Genomic DNA, 18544 nt, shown 5'->3' with positions numbered 1-18544 from the left:
TACATACCAATCATATTCAAGAAATATCAAATATACCTGATATGGGGTAGTTCTTGTGGGAATTTTAGAAATATCAAACATTAGAAAAATACTTCTTGTGGGAATTTTTTTTCTCAGGAAAATTTGGACTGGTTCACTGGTTCGGGTTGAGCTTTTACCTTAAAATGGGGTAGTATGGATGGTTCACTGGTTCAGATTGATATCTAATCATTTTTAGCAAAAGCTCAACCCAAGACCCAAGTTACCCAACCCTACCCAAGTGGAGTTCTAATGTTTCTCGATCTCTTTTTCCTTCATGTAGGTGTTGATATACTACATTCAAGAAATAGATTGATAAGAGTTTCTTTGTTAGAATTGAGGTTTGTAACTTTGACACTTTGTATAATTGTATGTTAACTTATGATTAGTTGTTCTTGGATAGTTGGATTGCTTTTTTTGTATGCTGACAAATAGTTGGATTTGTTGTTCTTGGTTTGTAACTTTCAATATAGGTTTGTTGTTCTTGGATAGTTGGATTTGAGCCACCACTCAAGGGGCTATTAGTGTTATCATCATTCTATCTTCTTTGGCTCGTTGCTATTGGGTACGAACTACGAAGGTAACACTTAATCACTTATGACTCATGTCATTCTCATTTTTTGTCTATCTTGTTTTCTATTGGGTAGCTTATTTGGTGTTGGGTAATGTGTGTCTTAGTGTCTTGTTTCTATCATCTTTGTAGATGTCGCAAGAAGGAGAAGCTCCTAATCTTATTTCTAGCGAGCAATCTTCAAACCCCACAGACTCAAACCAAACGGTTAGAACCGCACGGAAGAGAAAGGGGATGAAGCCTAGGTCAGATGTATGGGACCATTTTACAAAATTTGTTAATGAGGCGGGTGAACCTAAGGCTAGTTGTATGTATTGTGAGAGGGAGTTTTGTTGTGATCCGAAGAAAAATGGAACTACCTCACTTAGGAATCACATCACCTTATGCAAAAAGTTCCCTGGCAATATGAACACAACACAAACACAGTTGAATTACCAACCGATCAAGGGTCAAGAGGGGGATGGTAGTGGCACCATTTCTATTTGGAAGTTTGACCAAGAGGCCATTAGGAATGCCTTAGCCCGTATGATCATTATTGATGAGCTTCCATTTAAGTCTGTGGAGAAAGAAGGGTTTAGACATTTGATGTCAGTTGCATGCCCTCGGTTTCATATCCCGTCACGTTCGACGGTTGCGAGGGATTGCTATCAATTCTTCTTGGAAGAGAGGTCAAAGTTGAAAAAGTTTTTTAGACACTCATGTCAAAGGATTTCTCTCACTACAAACACATGGTCTTCTCTGCAAAAAATTAACTACATGTGTCTCACGGCTCATTATATAGACAGTGATTGGAAATTGCACAAAAAAATACTAAACTTTTGTCCAATTTCTAGTCATAAAGGTGAGGCTCTTGGTAAGGTCATTGAGAAGTGTCTTTTGGATTGGGGGATTGATAGAGTGTTCACAGTTACTGTGGACAATGCTAGTTCAAATGATGTCGCGGTTGGATACTTAAGGAGAAGACTTATCAACTGGGGGTCTAGCATTTTACAAGGAAAATTCCTACATGTGAGGTGTGTAGCACACATAATTAATCTTGTTGTGTGTGATGGACTAAAAGAAGTGGAAATTGTTGTTGATCGTATTCGGACGGCGGTCAAATATGTGAGGAGTTCACCGGCTAGGTTGAAGCTCTTCAAAAAGTGTGTTGAGAACGAAAGGATCCAGAGCAAGAGTTTGTTGTGCCTAGATGTATCTACAAGATGGAACTCAACATACTTGATGTTAAAGTCAGTTGAAAATTTTGAAAAAGCATTTGATAGGTTTGATGTTGAAGATCCTTTTTTCAGTGGTGAACTTGATTCTGGTGATGTGGATGGGATTAGGAAGCCAGATCATGAAGATTGGGAAAAAGTTAGAAAGATGGCTACCTTGCTTCAAAACTTCTATGAGCTCACCATACGTGTTTCAGGATCATTGTATGTTACATCCAACACTCTCTTTCCTGAAATTGTTGAGGTTGAATACCTTTTGCAAGAGTGGCTTCAAAGTGAAGACTTTAACTTGGTAATGATGGCGAGGAGAATGAAAGATAAGTTTAACAAGTATTGGGGTGACATTGAGAAGATGAATAAACTAATTTATATCGCTGTTGTTCTTGACCCTCAACACAAAATGGAATTTGTTAAGTTTGCTCTCATTGGTATGTATGGAGAGGAAAAAGGCAACGAGTTGAGGGAAAAAGTGTTCCATGCCACAATTGAATTGTTTAACGAGTGGAACAATAAGAACACAGTCAACACACATCAAGAAAATCAAGTAAACTTGGGCCAATCAACTTCAAGAGAGCATTGTCAACAACCGAGAGAACATGTGAGAATGATGGTTAAGGAAAAGTTTAAGAAGCATAATATTGAATCCGGAGGTAGTGATAACAAATCAGAGTTGGAAAGATATTTAAGTGAAGAGATTGAAGAAGGTCCCGACGAATTTGATATTTTAGGGTGGTGGAAAGTTAACAGTTGCCAATTTCCTATCTTGTCAGAAATAGCTCGAATGTGTTAGCGGTTCCCATATCCACTGTTGCTTCGGAGTCCACATTTAGCACGGGGGGGCGTGTTCTTGATGCATTTAGGAGTTCTTTGACTCCTAAGATAGTAGAAGCTCTTATATGTGGTCAAGATTGGCTTCGATCACCGTCAATGCCGATTAATGTCGAAGAAGCATTAGAGGATCTTGAAAATTTTGAAAATGGTAAATTTGCATTTATTTTATTTTTTATTTTTTTATTGTGTTTCTATATATTGCTTTTGACTTGAAACTTGATGTTTGTTATATTTAACTATTTGTATTCCTATTTTCAGGTTTTTCTAATGTTGGGGATGATTCCTCAAATATTGATCTTTGAAGCATGGAAGAGTGGAAGACGGTTTCAGGTTTGTAATTGTGGAGTTCCTACTTTTCATATCTTGTGAATTGTGGTTCCTTCTTTGCTTTGTATGATTTCTTGTAATCTTTGCTTTATACAATTCCTTGTATGTATTGAATTGAAACTTGATTTGTATCTTTAGTTCTTGAATACTGGAATTTTTTGAATTACTTACAACTTGGCATTGGTAGTTATTGAATCCACAACAGAATAAGATGGGGAAAATATTTGGTGTTAGATATATAAAGCTATTTTCCAATTCATTTGCAACCTGTTCTGTTGGAATTCATTTAGTTCTTGAATACTTTGTAACCTGTTCTATTTGCAAATGTAACTTTGGAACTTTATTTTAGACCCAAATGTTGTCAGCTATACATGCATAGCCTGCAATGGTATTGAAAATATGATTTGTAAAGCCTGCAACTACAAGGGAATTCATTCAGCTTATTAAAGGGACATAATTCTTATCTGCTTAACAAAAGACCTTCAATGTATAATATTTTATCTTTTTTTATCTGCAGGGAGCATCCCTTTTGCATTCTTGAGGATATTCAAGGGAGATTTGTGAAGACATATGGCCTTGTTGCCCTTGCTGTTATGCAATGAATTCTATCCATACTCTTGCTCGTTTTTTTTTTCTCTGTGTAATTGGCTTAAAACTTCTATGTGATGAGTGATGATATAAGGAGCAGTTGGTTGCTATTGCTGACTTGCTGCTGTGTGAAGTTTTGATCATTGGTGGATTGCTACTAGTATTTTAATTTAGTGATTTTTGAACCCATTGGCCATTGGAGCTTTGGAGGTCTTAGCCTCTTATGTCTGAACTCTTAACTACATATGGATCCGTTTGAAGGATTACTTGAAGAGGAGCAAATTTGTTATGTATGACTTATGATAGCACGGTCTACTTGATCTTATGTTTGCTTGTAGTTGCAGCCTTGCAGGTTCTACATGCTCAGTTGCTCTTATGATTGCTTGCAGGGTCTACTTGCTCTTACACTCTTACTAGAATTTACAAATTAGTGAATTACATGCATGATGCATCTACTTTTGTAGTTTTGTTAGTCCTTTACTCTTTTATGATAGCAAGATGACAATTGACAATTTGACAGGGTCTACTAACTCTACTGACTCAGTCTTATAAGTAAATGCTTGCAATTTTTAACAAAAATACAGGGGAAACTGAAAAGGGGTAGAGCACTAAAGTCCACGAGAAATTTGATTAACCGAATGAGAGCTGATATCGGTAGCCCCTGTTTTACTATGGGCAGCCCTTTTTTTATATAAACCAATGGCATGTGGGTGTGGGCATTGGTACCACTGATCTCTGTGGCCGCTAATTGATTTTAACTGTACGTTTAGCTTCATGCTAAATGAGTGTAAAAAATAGTTGATAGTCTGATACTAACCCCTTGATCAGAGGTGACTTTAACGGCAGTCTGCCCAAAATAATTATTGAAATTGAAAAAAAAAATGGGCTTCAGGAAAGAAATCACAGGGACACTGCCGTGATTTCACTATTTTAATTGGAAAGAAATCAGAGGTGCTTAATATGTTGGATGATGTAAAACAATTTTAATTGGAGAGGTTTTCACTATTCGGTTTCCATACAGTAGGAAAACCGAACCGAAACCGGATATGCATATGATAGCAGGGTTATCACTATTCGGTTTAAACCGAAAAAACTGAATAACCGAAATTAAATTTCGGTTTCGGTTAATTTCGGTTTTCACCTATTCGGTTTCGGTTTCTGTTGTAATTTTTAGGAACCGAAATAATTTCGGTTCAACCAATTCGGTTTTTTTGGTTCGGTTTAAACCGAATAAGCACCCCTATTTGGAAGGCCCTTTCATGGATAGGGTGTCCACAAAAAATCAGCTCCATTGGATCATCTTAGGGTGTCCATTTGTGGGGTTAATCATCTTAGGGTGTCCATTTGTGGGGTGAAAAAATGGGCAGATTAGTGGACAAACAATATCTGTCCATTTTCACCCCCACAAATTGACATCCTATGATGATCCAATGAAGCTGATTTTTGGTACACACCCCATCCATGATGGAACCTTTCAAATGAATGCTTAGGATCAATCCAACAATGTGGCCCACCCTTGTTTTACGCTAACATTAGCAGCCTAACGTTAGCAGCTAACGTTAGCAGAAACCCTTTCCTCATATATATATATATATATGAGAAAACATTTCCTACACACTTGTGTAGGTAAGTTACCTACGCACTACCTTAAAATACAGTGGGGGCCCACATTGTTTGGGTGATCCAAACAATTCATTTGAATGGTCCTCACATAGATAAGGTGTCCACAAAAAATCAGATCCATAGGATCATCCCAACCCTACGATTTGTGGAGGTAAAATGGACGTGTATAAAGCTTCACAAATTAGTCTATTTTCTGCCTCCATAGTTTGAATGGTTAGGATGATCCTATGGATCTGATTTTTTGTGGACACCCTATCTATGTGAGGACCATTCAAATGAATTGTTTGGATCACCCAAATAATGTGGGCCCCCACTGTATTTTAAGGTAGTGCATAGGTAACTTACCTACACAAGTGTGTAGGAAATGTTCTCTCTCTCTCTCTCTCTCTCTCTCTCTCTCTCTCTCTCTCTATATATATATATATATATATATATATATATATATATATATATATATATATATATAACCAAAAACTGAGGGAGTCATATAATCCATGATTAGATGCTTGCATTTCAATACATATCTTATAAATGCATGTCACACAGGTTTCATTTAAATGTTAAATTGAGCTTAATTTTAGGGGGAGCGAAATATGTTTAAATTAACCAATATCTATTTAAATCAACTAAATAGTGTGAGATCATTCCCGATAATCAATATGTGTTTGTCATCATAAAAAAGGTGGAGATTGTTAGCCCAATGTTCAACAAATAACACTGGAAATTCGAGTTTTGATGATTAACAAACTCAAATTGATTATCGAAATGAGTTAAATTGGACTGATTTTTTTCATTGTATAAGCTTTCTATGTTTAGTCCAAGGCAAGCTCAAGTGTCTTCCCTAGTTAAGGCCAAAGAATGAAGTTCTCCACTTAGACCAAAAGATTGAAGCCAAAGCCAAAACCATCCACGGAGAATTCGATGGAGTTGAAGCATCACTCAAGATCAAGTTCAAGATTGAAGGTTCAAAGGAGAAATATCTATTTTTTAGAATGTATATGGTCTCTCATAATAATCACAAGTCATGGCACAAAAAAGAGACAAATCCAACCAAAGTGAGCTAAATTGGAGTAGTTAAAAGAATAAAAGTAACCTCCAAAGCCCCCTTGAAAATACAACAGAAATCATAAGAGTTATGGAAACAGTTCCCTCCACAGAACTCCTTGGACTCCCACGGAGCTTCACGAGGCAATCTGTTGTAAAAAATATATTTAAAAAATATTACCCGAACGGCTAATACGGAGCTATGTCGGGTGCCTCCGTACCAGCTATTAGAGGCCATTTAACAGCTAGCTTAGCCACTTATCTATATATTTGAGGATTTAGACCATTTATAATGAGTTTTAATGCTTAACTAACTATTATTGATCAACATACAAACCTGAGAATACCCTCTTTCATCAAAATCATTTAATCACACACTCTCTCTTGAGCCTAAAGTTATTAACTCTCTGAGAAGCTAGTCGGAACTATTTGTGACCCTCATTTGAGTGTAAGAGTGTGCTACCAACTGTTGTATCAGTCTCCTAAGACGCCAAGTGAGCTTGTAACTCTTCTTCTTCATTGTACTCAGCGGAAATTGAACCGTAGTTAAAACCATTGGAGCTTGGAAGCTTGATTGTTCTGTCACAGATCCAGCCACTAAAGATGATCGATTTCTAGTGGTACTCAAGGAGAAAAACTTGAGACGAGTGGACATACAAACTTAAAATTTTTTAAGTTCAAAACTCAATTCCGCTAAAAAATTTTAAGTTCAAAACTCAATTCCACTAAAGATGATCCGGCCGCTAAAGACGAGTGTACTCAAAACTCAATTCCAAATCCAAATACAAAATCTGAGGTATCCCAACGGGCCCTTAAATTTTTTATTTTACATTTTTATCTATTACGATCTAAGGGAGAACCGGATTCGGGCATTCCAAACACATGCTTACAGATCATTCGAGCCTAACATCGAGTCTTTTTACCATTTTGCTTCTGGAAATTAAGTAAGAAATGCATTGAAGTCGACAACTGGTGTATCAGCCCAACGCTCTATCAACTCCTAATTTATTGATCCTCCAATAATATCTTGCCACGTATCAAACTTCTGACCACCGACTATTAAGAACGTAAATACTGCCAACAAACACCTGTCTGATTTTAAAGCCCCCCACCGAACTCCCCAACCTCTCTTTCTTCTCAAAAATAAATTAAGACACCCAAAAAAATCAATCTCTCTCTTTCTCTCTCTCTCATTTTTTCTTTCTCTACTAGGCAAGAATGTCGGACGTTAGAAGCCGGGTCACGGTACATGGCCTTTCAACGGCGGTCTCGGCGACCCCAGTCCGGCCCGGTAAGACTTACCCTTTATCAGTACTCGATCACGCGATGGGGACCCACCACCTCCGTTTAGTGGTCTATTATCGGACCGGCCCATCGGATCCAACGAGCCCAATTAAGTGGGAGAAGCTCAAGGAGTCACTGTCCGAAGTGCTGTCTTATTACCCGGCTATAACGGGCCGAGTAAGGAGGGATGAGGATGGGAACTGGGAGGTGAAGTGTACTGATGCTGGGGTTAGAGTTTTAGAGGCCACGGTTCAAGGGAGTCTAGATGAGTGGCTGAGATCAGCCCACGCATCTGAGGAAAAAGATCTAACGTACTGGGAGGAGATGCCTGAGGATCCCTATATTTGGTCACCATTTTATATTCAGGTATAACTAATTACCTCTTATTTTCTCATTCTAGTTTGACACAAGTTGGGGGTACTTTTGTCATAAAGAAACATATCCTTGAATAAGAAGGGCCTGGATTCACGTGCCGGTACGGCCATTAATTGATCTGAACCGTCCATTTGCAATCATCCCTTATTTGAAGTAGAATCGGATGATTGGGATGATTTTGGGTTTGTGGAAAGGCATTATCAAATGGACGGTTCAGATCAAGCAAAAGTGGGACCCACTGTAGTGGGCTCATTTCACTTTATTACAATGAGGCTGGGCCCTACTGAAGAAAGAGTGCATCGTATAGTAACGAAATTCTCGAAATAATTGAGAATATATTTTAAAAATTCCTAATTTTGATGGGGCTTTTTTGAGAAAATTCCAGTATAAGTAAAAATTTCTCACAATTACTAATCAAATAGGAATGTAACAAAATAAACAAGAATTTTCTAAATTAAACATGAATTTCATGAAATTAAACCTGAATTTTCTAAATTAAACACAAATCTCATGAATAAATCATTAATTTAGTATATATTTTTTGCAATTGGACCCACACATTCCGATGGATCCAAAGAATCGGAGCGTTAATGGACAGGATTTAGGCACACCACTAAATTAAATGATTGTGATAGGTCGATGTGATCCAAAGTCAACCATCTTATCTTCTAAACCTTGTCTCTTTGATTCCTATAACTTCCACTTGGAACTTTTAATTTAAAAAGTCACCAAACTACCATGTTCTAAACCTGCTCTGTTTGGTTGCCGGGTTTTTTTTGTTCCTGGGAGTTTTGTGGGAGAGTAAGTTAAATTTTGGTCCCATCCCATGTTTGGTTGCCTTTTAGCACTAGGTTTATTTTAATCCCACTCTTGTAATGATTACTTATGGGGTGAATTTTTTAATCCCACTTTTGTAATGATTGCCTTTTCATCCCATCCCAAGATAACCCCAGGAACAAAAATAAACTCAGGAACCAAAAATAAGCTTGAGAAGAATTTTTTTCTACCCAACAGTTCAAGCAACCAAACAAAGGTTTTTTTTTTTCCCACCATATCTCCCAGGGTATTTTTTTCTCCCACATAACCAAACATGGGATTTTTATTTTACCAGGATACTTCCAGGACTTTTTTTTTCCCACCTATCTCCCAGAGTATTTTTTTCTCCCACATAACTCCCGGGACCAAAAAAAAACCTGGCAACCATACAGAAACTTGATGATAAGACGTCTTTAAAGGTTTGCTAAGAAGAGCTAAGACATTGATATTCTCTTGTCGATTATCTTACATATGCTTTGTTCATGAGGCATGTGCTAAGACTAAGTACATACGTTAGCAATGGGACCACACAAATGTGCTTTGTAATTGTGCAGCAGTCCTAAAAGCATATAATTTTTACTTGAATATATTATGGTAAAACTTAGTTGGGTCTCCAGGTTTATTAAAACCTTACAAATGTAAAGTTTCTTTTAGCCATTAAATACTTTATAAATATTTTTTAAAAGACAATTAAATATTTTATATACGTGTGAAATTTCTCAATAATTATTAAATACCTTCTATTTTTAAGGAAGAATGATAGATACAAGAGAGCCCTTGCATAAAGAGCCAAAAAGGGGCTCTTGATTGGATCCACGTCATCAAATGTAACTGATTTTACTTTTTCAAACAATTTTAAAATGTAACTGAAAATGACGTGGATCCAATGAAGAGCCCTTTTGTGGGTCTTTATGCAAGGGCTCCCTTGTATCTATCATTGCTCATTTTTAAGATATGAGTCTATTATTAGCTCATAAAAAAATTTAGTCATAGAAGCTATATATATAACATGCTTGTTCACTTTCCTTGTTTGCATATATGGGTAGAGAGATTCTACAAAGATACCCTTTTATAAGGGATGTTCCTTAAAGGCATTAGTCATGTTGGACTTCAGGAGTAACGCCTTAGTTCCTTCCAATCATGGTTTGGCTCCACTCTAAAAACCTAAGTTAGTCGGGAGATCCCGGATTTAACCTAGAGACTCCCTCAAAATCCCATTCTCTTATTAGAACGCTCACTCAAGAATCCTTCTCAAAAAGAACTTCAAAGTTCTAACCTGGCAGCTCCTTCCCCCCTCATGGAAAATAACCTTATTTCATAGAAAAATGAAATAATAATAAATATAAAAAAATTACAAAAAGATAGAAATAAATCCTATAAAATACCTTTATCCTAAGAAATATCCAGCATACATTACTCTTATCCCATGAAAAATGAGGAAAACCAAGAAATTAGAAAATAAAATCCCTAGAAAGGAAAAAGATTCTAAAATAACCATATGGCATGCAAATTGACCAAAATACCCTTATCTCATACAAAATGAGAAAAATATAAAAAATAAGATAAATTCTAAAATACACTATATCATGAAAAGTAACTAAATTGCCCGTATCACATGTAAAATAATAAAAATACCATTTTCTGATGGAGAATGAGAAATATTTGAAAATTAAAAATTCCTAAAATTTTTAGAAATATCACTTATGCCATGGAAAATAACCAATATGCCTTTATCTCATAGAAAATGACCCAAATATCCTTATCTCATAGAAAATGACCCAAATTCTCTTATGGTATAATAGCAATCAATATACCATTTTCGGATGAAAAATGACCAAAATAGTCAGGTACAATTGGGCACACCTGTATAGGTGATCTAACCATTCTTGTATTGGTCCCCTCCACCTGTATAGTAGGCCCACAACATTTTTTATTTTGACCTACAACCGAGACCTACAAACTTCCCATGGTAATGGTGAAATTTTAGAATGTAAAGCTTTATAGGTCATTAAAGTCTCATTTTTTCATGACTAGCCCAGAACTGGAGTGACCCAGTTACTCTTTAATTCATTGCTGAAGAGCATTAGACATTCCCCAGAGCTACCCATGGTCCGCTGGACATCCTTAGAGTGACCCATAATCTACGAAGTCCTTGAGGTCGTGACTAAGCCCCGCACCTTGTTACTAGTTGACCTCTTGAACTCAACAATAGAAATTTATTTTCATTACAAAAATACCATAATTTCATGATAAGGATGAGAAACAAACCACTATTTTAGTTGGCGTGACAACATAGAGAGGGATACCGGACAACCTTTGACACAAGCATGTATTCGTATCAATTAAAACTTTGCACAAAATTAAATGAAAATAACTTTTAGTGTTATTCAAATAAATATACAAATAATTTTCCTTCCATGTGTAGTGATCGACGCCTTTGATCTAGCATGTGGGTCACTACCTAACCATATCATGGGTACAAATCAATGGGTTCTTATCACAACTATGGGGCTGATTGGATACACGGATTTTAGAATCCGGGATTTCTTCAAAATTGTAGATGGGAGACAAGAGAAGAAGCCGACCAGCCGTCGTTTTCTTATTTCTTGCCCTTCTTTCCCGAGGCTCTGTTCACTTGCGTTCCTGGGAAAGCAAATCCGTGGAAAGCACCCTCTTTTTTCCTTGACAAGACCTTGATAAGACAGAATTCTGGTGTTCACTTGCTTTCTAGGGAAAATAGAATTACACATGTGGAATTTCTACAATAAATCAAAAAAGGATATGGAAAAGCCCATTTGTCCCCCCCCCCCCCCCCCCCCCTCTTTAGGGATTTCATTTCCGACCAAAAACACTCGGATTTCGTTTCTCGGTAAAACTAGTGCAAAAAGAAGGGCAAACAGTTTCCCTGGAAACCTTTTCCTACGCAAGTGAACAGTCCAGAAACAATCCAGGGAAACCTTCTCCTGCACAGATTCCCTTGATTTCTTTTCCTGATGCCACGTCAGATTCCCGGAAAATATTTTCTTTTCCTTTCCCAGGAAAACAAGTGAACAGAGCCTCAGTGAGAGAGTATCCCATGTTTCCAGGTTTTAGAATTCTCAGGATACAAGAGAGATTTTAAAAACCTGGATTTCTTAATTCTAATCCAAGAAACGTTGTCAGGACAGCCTACAGCAGCTTGATCACAAACCCTCTTTTACACTGTTTTTCAAACTAAAACTTGGATTCTAAAATCCGGGTATCTAAACGGCCCCTAAGTATTAGTTTTGTTACCAATTTAGTAAAGCCTAAACACCATCATAATCAACAAACTCTGCTAATTTTGTAGATCAATGAGTTCGAGGAAGGAGGAATAGCTATCGGGCTAACTTGTGCCCACATGTACGCGGACCCTACTTGTGCCACCCTACTAATCAAAGCATGGAGCGACGTGCACCGTAACACCTCCATTGTCTACCATCCCTTCTTCCACCCTCCGGGGCTCCGTGGCAGAAACCCGCCAGACACCGACACTACATCGGTCAAGTACTACGAGGCCAAATCAAAAACCCTATCTCAGCCCAATCCCAATGTGAAGATGTCCACAGCTACATTCAGGTTCTCAGATTCAATGATAAAAAAGCTCCTCTCCGAAATCCAACCCAATTCTCCCAATGCCACCCCTTTTGACGCACTCGCCGCACTTTTTTGGTCTAGTGTAGTCCGTGCCAAAGTCCTAGGGCACGATCAGACCCACAAGCTCTCCATTTGTATAGACTTTAGGAAGCTACTGCATGCTCCCCTCCCAAATGGATTCTTTGGCAACGCATTGCACTTCTCTACCGTTTCATGTGACGTGGCTAAAATGGAGGAAGGAGGATTAGGATCAACGTCTGAGATCATACACAGCCATGTGTCGGGCATCAAGGAGGAAGAGTATTGGTCGGTTATTGATTGGTTTGAAGCAGAAAAGGATGAAGAAGGGAAGTTTAGGCCACCCTTTCAGATGTATGGGCCGGAGCTAACGTGCGCCAACATGCAGCACATGTTTACCTACACCACCATGTTTGAGAAGGACATGAAACCGGTGCACGTGGCGTATCACGTGGGGAATGTGGAGGGTGAAGGGCTGATTTTGGTGCTCCCTTCACCGGAAGACGGGCTTGGACGGACGGTGACAATTACTTTGCCTGAGGATCAGACGGTGAAGCTATGCAAGGATGAGGCTATCTTGCGTCTAGAGCCCACAATGCTCTTTGGGGGGAAACAATGAGCCATTATTGGTAAGAGAAAGTTGTTTTTAAATTTCCAAGTCCTGGGTTTTTACTTGGTGAGCTATTGGGAGGATGGGATTTTGTTCAAGATTTGAATGTCAAGTTATTTGGAAGACAAAAAATTTGTACTTCCTTCCTCAGATTGATAGCTTATAATATCTGGAAAATGTCATAAAGCCATTTTAATAGATTAAGGTCTCTGTTAGTGTTTTTCCAGTACATTGTGCTTAATTTTGAATTTCTCTCGAGATTTATGAATAAGCTAACAAAATAAAATGAAACGCGTCACTTGCTATCCTTATGCATGCAAAAATTTAGCTGCTTTTTGAATCTAAATCTCTTTAAAGTAAACAATGAGCTAGTTTATGACTAAGATATTTAATACATATAAAGAAAGTGGGTTCTTATATAATGAATGCACATAATTTTTTTCAATGAATTTGCTAGGCAATTTCCATGGAATGCCATTTCGTGCTCTGTTCTCGCAAAAGTGAACAGCTAAAATTGCCTAACAAATCCCATTAGGCCTTAATTTGGATGCGGCCACGCATCAAAATCTACTCATATCATATTATCCTATCTCTCCAAAAGTGAACAGCTAAAATTGCCTAACAAATTCCAGTGAACTTTTGTAACCGCTAATGTGGTTGCAATTACCACTTGTCAAACATGTGAAACAATATTTGAATTCATACGAAGTAAAATGCAAAGTTGATGAGAGCCTTGGTCGTAAGAACAGACGTTTGATCAAAGGTGGAAAGGGATCGTACATCAAGATAGGCCACCTTTTCTTGAACTAAGTGAATGAATCAATGAATCTCCACATATCCAACATCGGATTAGCATTGAGATAAATCATGCCAAGATTATCACGCCATAGGATAAAGTGGTTTTAAAGGTGCAGGTGAACTTCACTGAGTAGTTGTTGTAGCCATGGGATTTCGACAAACGCATAGGCCAAGTGTGCCTGATCAAAACCTATGTGCATGGTTTTAAATTTATGTTTGACCGAAATTTCTGCGGAAATCCTGAAATTTCGGGTGAAATTGGCATCAAATTCAGGATTTTTAGGGCTGAAATTTCGATCGAAAGTACCGAAATTTCGGTTAGCAATTTTGGCTGAAATTTTGTAACTAAATAAAAAATATATTTTATGAAAATTTCGATGAAATAGCTGAAATTTCAAACGAAATTTGGTAAATGTCGGCCATTTCGATTTCGGTCCTACCGAAATCCTAAATTTCGAATTTTGGTCGAAATTTAAAACCATGGCCATGGTTTTAAATTTCGGTTTCGGTACCGGTTTCGGACCTCACCGAAATCGAAATCAGACGAAACAATGAAAACATTATTTTATTCAATACCAATTTTCGACCGAAATTTCGGAAATTTCGGTCGAAATTTTAACTAGTTAAAAAAACATATTTTTGTACAGAGAGAGGGGGGGGGGGGGCACTCCTCTTTGAGAGGGATGGGAAAAGGCACACGTATTAAATAGAGATTTTAATAAGAAAAGAAAAGAAAATGCAAGTCTTTCTCTTCTCGACTTCGCTGGCTGAAGGAGACGACCAAAATGGATCTCTGAAAAGTGTACTCCAGCTGCATAGAGAGGGTGGGGAAGAAAGATCTCTTAGATAAAGATGAGTACAAAAATATCTCTGACGTATTAGAGAGAGAGGACACGTGTTACAGAGAGTCCATGCAAGTGTTAGTGCTACAGATTAGTGGACACTTTTACCCTTCATATATGCATAGATAGGAAAAGCAACTAAGGGGTAAATCGTAAAAAGAGAGGGAGAGAAAAAGAGACGTGTTAAATAAAAAATATACAGCTGGAGCGTAAGAGGAGGCCAGTACAAGGAAATTTCGGAAAAAACGAAATTCTGAAATTTTGACCGAATTTCCAAAATTTGGTACGTTTAGGTGTCGGTCCCAACCGAAACCCAAAATTTCAGATTTCGGTCGAAATTTAAAACCATGTTCGTATCAAGCTCACGGTTCTCTATAACCGTGGTTGTTGTTCCAACTTAAAAGTTAAAATCCGAAGAAACTGTAATTCTAAAATTTGAGGGGTGCTAGATACACGGGCACCCTTGCATAATAAAGTGGAAATGGCGACCTCATTGGTCCACGTCATTTTAACGCAACACGGATTACAAGTTTTGCCGGTTAATTTTTCCCTTTAATCGAGCATTAATTACGGGATTCTAATTGCCTTTTTCACCATATTCTAGCTTATCGTTTTAGTAATCTCCCATTTAATTCGCCAACTCTCTCTCTCTCTCTCTCTCTCTCTGCTGGAGGAAAAAACCTCAAAAAAAGAGGTGGAGCAACTGGTAGACGCAACCTCCTTGCAATACCCACTACATCATAGTGGGTCCTACCTTTGATAAATCCAACCCATCCACTTAATTGGCCTTGTACCTCCTATGGCCCAAAATGAACAGTCAGAATTACAAGAGAAGCAATTGTTCACATTCAACAACAGTATGCATGATTTTGGGTCATAGGAGATCCAAAGCAAGGGCAATCAAACCCGAATTGTTCAGATCAATCAAAGGTAGATCAATCAATTGTGGTTAATTTTTGTGTCGAATAATCAGTTTTGGCAGCAAAATCAATTCTCAAAATCGAAAATAAAATGGGCCAAATAGATCTCTATCAAGTTAAGCAAAGTTAGTAGCATAAGTAACCAAAAAACCAAAAGAAATTAGCTTTTACATTGATGTAGTTGCAACTTTGTATAGAACAAAAACAAGGTAACTTGAAGATTCTTAGCCGGGAACAATCCCCTTAGGCTAGTTTTTTCCAGCCGGGAACGTGCATCGTGAAGATTCCCAGATTCCGAGTGCCCCTTTCTTCACTGGCGGCTGCCGGCGAGGGAGACCTCCCCCAATCTCTTTCGCCTGCTGGAGGAATGGAGCCTCCAGACCCTGGCAAAAATTCTCTTAATCAGTCTATAAAAGACCCACTAGAAGGCTGGCCAACGCAACAATCCCCTTTGGCTAGTTTTTTTCCAGCACATTGTCAACCTATCCGAAAAAACCCATTCACCGAACAATCCAACCAGTTCCCTCCTAAATGAAGCAATGGCCGTTCAAACTGAATACTGGCCTAACGAGAAGCCCCTGAATGAGGAAAACACATAAGGCAACAGACCTGATGCAGTAAAGTCAGATATCTTCAAGCAACTCCTCTGAGAAGCAAGCAGGCCAATCCACATGAAAATTTGGTGGATTATGACCCAAATACTCACTTCAGGAAAGGCACTAGACTCCATTAGAGAATCATAAAAAGTCCCAGCCCTCAAGCCACTACCAAAATCCAGAAAAAACCAGATAAGAAAACCCCTGAATATCCTAAACCTTCTCTGAGCTCGAAACCAAAACCAGCTCCACCACCTCCAACCCTTGCTTCATACATCCCCAACCTTCCAGTCGGAGAAGGTGACGGAAAGCCGCCCCTTACCATTTTGGGAAAAGACTTAACTCCTGGTAAAAGTATTTCCAAAAATAGTATGGTTTCACCAAACCCCAGTCCTATGTCTAGTCATAGAACCAAAAACCAGGTCCTAGACCATACTAGCAAGCTAGACACAGATCCTAGTCATGAGGTCCAACCAATCAGCTTCTCACCTAACACTAGTCTTGTCCTAAACCAGAGACTAGCAGAGGCAGCAAAAGTAGAAAAGTTTTTGGCGGGAATCCCCAATTCAAAATTTGATACTCGTTGGGCCTAAGGGTGTCAATTTTGGCTCGGGCTCAGAAGCTCGCTCAAGCTCAGCTCGGAAAAAGCTCGGCTCGAATCCTTAACGACTCGAGCCAAGCCGGCTGGCCAGGCTCATTAAGCTTAACGAGCCGAGCCCGAGCTAGGCTAGGCTCGGCTCGGCTCGTTAAGGCTCGTTAAGAATTTAATATATTTAAATATATATATATTATATATTAATATACACTAAAAGGATTGTCCAGGGAGTGAAAGGGGGAGGCAAAATATGTCACTTCTTTTTTAGAACCCCATTTGTTACTTGGACCACCCCCTTGTAGTGTAAAAAGAGTAGTCAAATTACACTAGATAGGGCTGTCCAAGGAAAATGAAGGGTGTGAACTTAATATAACCCGAGCTCAGTATGGCTCGCGAGCCTGCCGAGCCTGACTGAGCCGAGCCGAGCTCGAGCTCGAGCCCGAGCCGAGCCTGGCCAAGCTCGGCTCCTTTACACCCCTAGTTGGGCCCTAACTCTCCCAGAATCATACTCCTGCCCAATTGAAAATTCAAAATCCAATTTCTCGTCCTTAACGCAGGCTCTAAATCCTAACCAGCAGAACTCCACTCAAAGCCCCATAGACCCCAGCTTAAACCCCCCAAATCTTAATGCCTGGAGATCTCTGTTTACTCCTCAGAATACCACATCTGACTCAAATCTGAATCATATTACTCTAGAAAAAAAACTCAGAAGGGAGGAAAATGACTACTTTTGAAGATGAAGAAGAAATCGAAGGAAGCAAGCGCTGGGAAAACTGCCTCATTGGCTATTTCATGGGCAAAAGGCCATATTTTGTGGCCCTCCAAGAAAACCTCAGGCGCAAGTGGAAACCGAGGGGAGATTTTCAAATCTTTACTCTGAATAAAGGATTCTTCATATTCAAGTTCAGTTGTCCTGAGGATTGTACCCAAGTCCTTGAAACAAGCCAATCCTATGCTGGGAGGCCCCTAATCCTCAGGAAATGGACCTATGGTGTCCCTTTTGAAAAGCTGGATCTCAAATCTGTCCCTTTGTGATCCCTGTGTGGAACCACTTACCAGATCTCCACCTGCAATTTTGGAGCAAATCTAGGTTAAGTAAGATCGGAAGCATAATAGGCACTCCATTGTATATGGATTCCCTTACTACTGAAGCCACCAGGCTTACCTATGCCAGGATCTGTGTTGAGGTTGAAGTAGGAGTTGAACTCCCTGATAATGTCCTCATCAAAACATCCAGGGGCATCCAAGAACATCCAGTAACTTATGAGTGGAAACCTTCTACCTGTCTTCATTGCCAAACCTTTTCCCACTCTGAAAAAACTTGCCCAAAAACTATGAAAGAAAAAGCCCCACCTCCCAAACAGGAATGGCTACCCATTAATCCAAAAAAAAAAAAACCCCATGGAAACCACTACTATCCCCACTGAATCAGGGAACCTTGCAAATCCAGATGAAGTTGCTTCCCATAAACAGGTGAATCATCCAAAGCCAAACCAGCCCCAATATGCTATCCAGGTCTCCCTGAAAAATAAATTCGGCACTCTAGAAGAAGAAAGCCTGACTGAAAACCCATCTGAAAAATCCTCTCCACCAGAAAAAATGCCCCACCAGATGATCCTCCCATTACCCTTCCCTCTGATAGGAGACAAGTCCTATTCCAGTTCACTGAACCATCTCTCGCTTCTTTTCTAACTTCACCCCCCAGCTCCCCACCTCATAGCCCAGAAATCCACCCTTCAGGAACTGAAATAGAAACCAGCTCTAACTGGATCAGAGTCCTTCCCTCTGAGCCCATTGCCCCCCTAAATGTTGAATATGCTCCAAATCCTAAAGCCAAATGCATTGCCGAAAAGTCGGCC

The 18544-nt window shown here is 38.9% G+C and overlaps 1 protein-coding gene and 1 long non-coding RNA gene across 3 annotated transcripts; both read left to right on the top strand.

The window, feature by feature from the left end:
• Positions 1-299: 299 nt before the first annotated feature.
• Positions 300-3695, top strand: LOC143887326 (uncharacterized). Of its 2 annotated transcripts, none has more exons than XR_013254132.1 (3): positions 300-359; positions 2893-2964; positions 3479-3695. It is a non-coding gene; the product is annotated as an uncharacterized LOC143887326 (long non-coding RNA). The 2 variants fall into 2 exon arrangements; XR_013254131.1 differs by lacking the exon at positions 300-359 and adding an exon at positions 2148-2782.
• Positions 3696-7337: 3642 nt separating this feature from the next.
• On the top strand, positions 7338-13163 carry LOC143887687 (hydroxycinnamoyltransferase 1-like). Its single transcript, XM_077391831.1, has 2 exons — positions 7338-7866; positions 12020-13163. Exons 1-2 carry the CDS (start codon positions 7435-7437, stop codon positions 12941-12943), a joined length of 1356 nt encoding a protein of 451 aa, XP_077247946.1. The 5' UTR covers positions 7338-7434; the 3' UTR covers positions 12944-13163.
• Positions 13164-18544: the final 5381 nt, after the last annotated feature.

The sequence above is a fragment of the Tasmannia lanceolata genome, unplaced genomic scaffold (assembly GCF_043159265.1).
Source record: "Tasmannia lanceolata isolate RefF3 unplaced genomic scaffold, GAP_Taslan_0.1 ptg000012l, whole genome shotgun sequence".
Classification (NCBI taxonomy): domain Eukaryota; kingdom Viridiplantae; phylum Streptophyta; class Magnoliopsida; order Canellales; family Winteraceae; genus Tasmannia; species Tasmannia lanceolata.
This window is presented reverse-complemented; position numbering and strand designations above follow the sequence as displayed.